This window comes from Sciurus carolinensis, chromosome 7 (genome assembly GCF_902686445.1).
Source record: "Sciurus carolinensis chromosome 7, mSciCar1.2, whole genome shotgun sequence".
Lineage (NCBI taxonomy): Eukaryota > Metazoa > Chordata > Mammalia > Rodentia > Sciuridae > Sciurus > Sciurus carolinensis.
Genome location: NC_062219.1, coordinates 9,724,758 through 9,730,881, shown reverse-complemented (window position 1 = coordinate 9,730,881; position 6,124 = coordinate 9,724,758). Strand labels below are relative to the sequence as shown.

General features: G+C 49.5%; 1 protein-coding gene and 1 non-coding gene across 3 annotated transcripts in view; both read left to right on the top strand.

Moving 5' to 3' along the window:
* Positions 1-474: 474 nt before the first annotated feature.
* Positions 475-583, top strand: LOC124989888 (U6 spliceosomal RNA). Its single transcript, XR_007109695.1, has one exon. It is a non-coding gene; the product is annotated as a U6 spliceosomal RNA (small nuclear RNA).
* Positions 584-5,506: 4,923 nt separating this feature from the next.
* Positions 5,507-6,124, top strand: part of Snx9 (sorting nexin 9) — a 92,884-nt gene continuing 92,266 nt past the window's right edge. The window contains exon 1 of one of the 2 annotated variants that reach the window (XM_047557968.1): positions 5,507-5,756. In XM_047557968.1, the coding sequence (XP_047413924.1) occupies positions 5,745-5,756 (12 nt within the window). In that variant the 5' untranslated portion in view covers positions 5,507-5,744. The remainder of the gene's footprint in view (positions 5,757-6,124) is intronic. The other variant, XM_047557969.1, reaches the window with a different exon arrangement.

Sequence of the window (6,124 nt, the reverse complement as noted above, 5' to 3'; positions counted from 1 at the left end):
AGGGCTCTGAGCTACAGCAACATAAAGAGAAACTAATTGTGGGTGGAGAAGGAAATAAGAATAATGATAGCTACTATTTGCTGTTTGTTATGTGCAAACATCATGCCAACTCCTTGGAATTTGCTTATCAATGAGTCCATGACGTACACACTATCATTATCCCACTTCGCAGTTCAGGAGGCGGCAGTTAAGTCATGTCCCTGCAGCCACATGGCTGGTACTGGAGTCCAGATCTGTGGATGTGAAGATTGCACCTGAGGAAGGAAGGAAGGAGGGAAAATGAGGGAAGGGAAATGACATAGGATTGGATGTAATAAATGGTAGCATTTCTGTTTTGTTGAACCCTGAAGCTATATCTTAAGCTATAATTCGTATTTTAAAAACTATCATTTCAATGTGAAGACATGAGTCAGAGTTTAAGAATTTCTGAGCGACAACAGTGAAGTAGTCGTTGATTTCTGCTGTTAAACAGGAGTGCTGCTCACCCTAGCAGTACATGGACTAAAACTGGAACAACACAGGGAAGATTAGCTTGGCCCTTGTGCAAGGATGACACCCAATTTGTGAAGCATTCCATATTTGTAAAAAATAAAATAAGATGAAACAGAAGCGCTTTGACTTTGCAAGTGTATAGCATGACACCTGACCGAGACTCGGCAAAGAATTAACAGCCGTTCTGTCCTGTCACTGCTGTGTCCCCAGCATGGCTTCCAGGAATCTTCATCTATTTCCTTCAGCAGCTGTGTTGCTCTGGCTCTGGTTCTTTGTTTTGAAAGTGCGATCCAGTAATAACCAAAAGCAGTCTGCAAATACAAATCCAATTTCTTGCTGAATTGTGTTAGTAATGGAGCAAAACTCCTGCTGTGGAGGTCACTCCTGAGCATAGCGGGCTAGGACCTACTGTTCCCCGGGAACTCCCGACCCAAGGGCCAGCAAGGAGAAGCTCACTGGAGGAGGAACAGAGATGAGAGGAAGGAGCTGGGAACCAGTGACCAAGGGGAAGCCCAAGACAAAACCAGCCACTGGCACTTTGCCAGGGCTCCGGATCACAAGTCTGACGTCAGTCTTCCTTTGGGAGAAGCCTCATTCTCCTGGGCAGCTGGACCTGATAGATGAAGGGCTGTCACACTTTTTCTATTTGGTCTAGTGAGGATGTGGCTCTTAGCACAGTTCAGGAAGGAGTGTCCTTGTCTGGTTTTTAACAGGGCCTCTCTTGACCTTCACATTTCTCATCGAAAATGTAGTTACTTTGAAAATGACATGTTGTGTAGACCACCATAAGGGAAGTGAGTTCTGGCTTATTTCGTGGCCATCGGAAGTCATCTCTCATCTGTGGCCTCATTGCTACATCTATGAATGTGGGGTTGACATTTTGAAACTCTATGCATTTAGTAGTTACATCCAAGACAAACAAATGTCAACCAATAATTAGAAAGTGCATAAAAAGAGATAAACATGCACTTCAATAATAAGTTACATGAAAGGAATCTAGAATATAAGAAAATCTCTATTTCTTGCATTTTAATAATAAATTGGTCATTACATCTCCAGTGAATGCTGCTAAATTTGGCATTTTCAGATACCCCAGTCAAAATCAACAGTACTTCATAACATGCTAATAAGGAATGTCACTTCTTTATTTTTTAAAGGATGGACTATTATCAAGTAATCAAACATGCAGAAAACTTGTGCCAAGTTTCATATGAACTTAGGTAATGATAGAAACGGTGGTTTTCAAATGTGTGCCACAGAATCCTATGAGGTGCTTGAAAGCAGACTCTTGGGAATACTGTATTGTTTAATTTGTGATTCCATTCCACTCATTCATTGACTAACAGTGTTGGTGGAACTTTCTCTGAGCAGACTCCCTCTCCTTAACTGACCATCTGTGGGGGAGACAGGCAACTAATCACTCTAGTGAATTACAAACAGATGATGTCAAAGGCAAGGAAACCAGAACTTGAGACCTATTGCAGCAGAACTTAGGCTGGGTACTGGAAAGGTTTTCCCAAGGAATTGTAACTTAAGATGCTAGAGGGCAACTTGGAGTGGGAGTTTGGCAGGTTGCAGGTGTGCCAGGGGGAGTACATGGCTCATGGGGCAGGGGGATTTCAGACAGAGCCTCAGTATAAGCAACCTGCTTGCTTTTCCAGTCAGTGCAAAATGAAAGAGAGGCCCTGTGTTCAAAGACCACGCAGAACCAAGTGACAGTGAAGCACCGAAGCAAGCACAGGACCCTGTACAGTTAGTTGCACAGGTCGCATGCTTGTGAGCTTGGCCTAGTCCTTTTGGAGGAAGGGATCTGAGGCTCAGGAGTCAGGGTAAGAGGGAGGCCAGAGTAGTTGAAGCAGAGTCCTGGGAGCTGGTGTGTCAAAAGGTCAGGTTCAGCTGCGGGCTGCCTCAGTGACTGCCCATCAGGACCCTGCAGAACAATGCCATGCTGTTTTTCCTAGGTTGGGAATACAGGATGGGATTTCATTTCTATTTAAAGACTTGTATTGATTTGCACTGGTCAACCTGAGTTTGATATCTCCACTATTATTTCTTTTGTAATTTTTTTTTCAGCTTTACTGTTGTGTAATTGAGAAATTAAAATCACATATATTTTAAGGTGCACAATGCCATGTTTTGATAGACAATGTGAAGTGTTTACCCCAGTCGAGCTAACTAACATATCTGCCACTTCCCGTGGACACCTTTCTCCCAGTGAATTTCAAGCCCCATAAAATATTGCTTGCTATACTCACATTGCTGTGCAGTAGGTTTCCGGCACTTATTCATCTGGCCTACCTGGAGCTCTGTACATTTCACCAACATTTGCCCACTTCCCCCACCCAACCCCTGGTAAGCACGGTTCTACTCTGCTTCTAAGAGTCTGACTTTTAAACTTCACATAGAAGTGAGGTCATACAGTCTAGCTTATTTCACATAGCATAATGTTCTCAGGTTCTTTGGTCTAGCTTATTTCACATAGCATAATGTTCTCAGGTTCATCCATATTGTCTCAAATGTCCTTCTTTTGAAAGGATTAATAGTATTCCAATGTGTGTATGTATATATGCACAGTGTTCTCTATCCACTGATGGTACACTAGTTTATAAATCCTGGCTATTGTGAATAGTGCTGCAGTGGTAGTGGGAATGCAGATCTCTCTTTAAGATACGGATTTTATTTCCTTTGGAGATAAATACCCAGAAGTAGGAGTTGTCAGATCAAATACTTGTTCTAATTCGTTTTTTTTTTTTTTTTTTTTTTTTTTTCCTTCACAGTATTAGGAATCAAACCCAGGGCCTTGGGCATGCTAGGCAAGTGTGCTATCACTGAGCTACGTCCCAGCCCCATTTTAATTCTTTGAGCACCCTCCATAGTGTCTTTCCATAATGGCTGTACAATTCTCCAGTTACCACTAAAAAGGGGATCCAGGGCTGTAGAAGGCCTGCAGGTGGGAAGAGCTGAACTCCCTGGTCCTCGCCTTCTTGGTGCCAGATGCCCAGGTTGACTGGGTACATGGAATTTACCAGCTGAGCACACGGAAAGTCCAGTCCTCACAAATGCGATCCTGACTTTGGTCCTTCCTATCAAATCCATTAGTTGTTGAATTGCTGCAGAGAGATGTACCCAATCTGCACAGTGAAAAGAGTAAGGAAATCATACTACTTATAGCATTACTCGACTTCAGATCCCGGCTTTCACACATACTAGTGTGTGCTCCTGGCAAGCTATTCAGTCAGTTATTAAAATATAAACTTAAGTCTTAAGTAATACATTTACATGATCAAAAAATCTGACAACGGGAGTTGGTGATTCTTTTTTTTTTTTTTTTTTTTTGTTGATGGACCTTTATTTTATTCATTTCTTTATATTTGGTGCTGAGAGTCGAACCCAGTCCCTCAAACGTGTGGGGCAAGTGCTCTACCACTGAGCCACAACCTCAGCCCAAGAGTTGGTGATTCTTTAAAAAAATTTTCTAGGCATGTACAACATATATTCTAGTTTTTAAACAAACAGGCTGTACTATGTTCTTTTATCTTTATTAATACCTTGTAAAATATAGTCGTCCCCTGGTGTCCAGGTGATTTGTCCCAGGACCCCTGGATACAAAATCTGAAGATGCTCCAGTCCCTTTACAAGATGGTACACTATCTACATATAGCCTTTGCGGATTCTCCAACCCCTCCTGCAAGGCCTACATGTTCAGTACAGACACAATTTTTCTTTTTGGTTTATTTTCCTTCTGAGGTTGGCTGAGTCTGGGATAGGGAACCTGTGAACAAAGAGGCCTGACAGTATTACCATTCTCTTACTGACTTCCTGGAATTTCATTGGTATTGAGGTCCCTTATTTATTGAAAAAATTCTACTAACAAGTATATGGGCTGTTTTCTGTCTGGGGTTATTACAGAACAATGCTTTGATGAGCATCATTGCTCACCACTACAAGTCCAACAGGAACATAAATTCTTAGAAGTAGAGTAGCTTAGTCTAAATTCATGGTCATTTTTCATTTTAGAAGTTACCAAATCAGGTAGGTTATTTAGGTGAGCTAAGATTTATTTGTATTTGTAAATAACAGACACCAGTAATGTTTCAAAGAATCGAGTAAGATGGAGGCATATAAGAAACCGGCGGTCAATATTGGTCTCCTACCTTCCTTTTCCTACACTTAGATAACTATTTAGCGAGTATTACACTTAGCTCTCTCTTTGACAATGAGCTCAACAAACTCCAACATTCGTGGGAAATCCTGTAGCATCACTTCAACGCTTGTCACTGACCAACTAGCAAACTCTCTGAAGGTCAACAATGTCCTTGAGAAGACACAACATCTGACTTTAATACCACTTTCCTAGGGACACAGCGATTTGATCTTTGTCTCCTTTAATGGGCCCAAGTTTAAAAAAGGACTAGGCGGTTATGCAAGCGGGAACACACTTTCAGTCCTGTCTCTGTACTTGCGTGAAAATCCTGCTGGTCAATTTAAGCCATTCCTTTCACAAACCCCAGGGCGTCCAACTCCGGGAAACCCACTCCGACCCCCCTGGAGCCCTGCACCTCGGGAACCCGCCGCCCCACCAGGGGCCCCAAGCATTTCGAGGGCGCCGGAGGTCCCGGCGCGGCCGGGAACGCGGCCCCAGCCACTCGGCCCGGCTGCGCGGCAGGCCCGGCAGGCGGGCGGCCCTCGCCCGCTCCCGGCCCAGCACACGCCGCCCCGCGGCGACCCCGACCGGCGAGGCCCCCGGGCGCGCCCCCGCCCGCCTCCCGCCCGCGAGCCTCGCGCGGCCGGCCCGGCCCTCAGCGAGCGTCCCGCCGGGGCGGCCATGCGGGGCGCGACCCTCGCGGGGCCCGACCCCGCCGCCGTTCGGGACGCGGCCGCCCCACACGGAGCGCGCCAGGGCGGAGGCCGGCGCGGGGGCGGCGGCGGGCGGGGAGGCCGGGCGGCGGCCGAGGGCCCCGGGCGCGCTTCCGCCGGCCGCGCCGCGCACGCCGCGGTAAATGGGAGGCTCGGCCGGCGGGGGCGGGGGCCGCGCAGCCGGGGACTTTCAGGAACTGCAGGGGCGGGCGGCGGCTGGAGTCGCCGAGCGCCAGCCGCGGCCTGAGCGCCGACACTCGGGCCGAGGCGAGCCGCCGCCACGCCGGGCCCAGCCGTAGTCGCCGCCGCCGTCCTCGCGCGCCCGCCCGGCTCGGGCCGACCCGCCGCGGCGCGGGAGAGGAGCCGGCCGTCCCGGACCGGGAGACCCGCCCGCCATGGCCACCAAGGTGAGGGGCGCGCGGCGCAGGCCCGGCCGACCGCTCGGCCCGCGGCGGCGCGGGGAGGGCCGGGGGCGTCCGGCGAGACCCCGGGCGGCCCGCGGCCCAGCCAGCCCCCTCCGGCGAGGCGGCGCGGGTGCGGCGGGCGGGAGGCGGGGGCTGGCCGGGACTCCGGGCGGCGCGGGGCGCGACGCCGCTTCAAAGTTTGCGCCCGGGCGCGGGGCGGAAAGTTCCCGCAGCCCGGAGCGTGTGGGGCGCCGCCCGCCGCCCGCCGCCGCGGCCCGGGTTCCTGTCCGGCCGCCTCTTCGGTTTGAATGGCACGGGCAGCGCGAACCAGCGCGAGGGGAGCGGCGGTGCTTTCGGTTACGTGTCCGCCC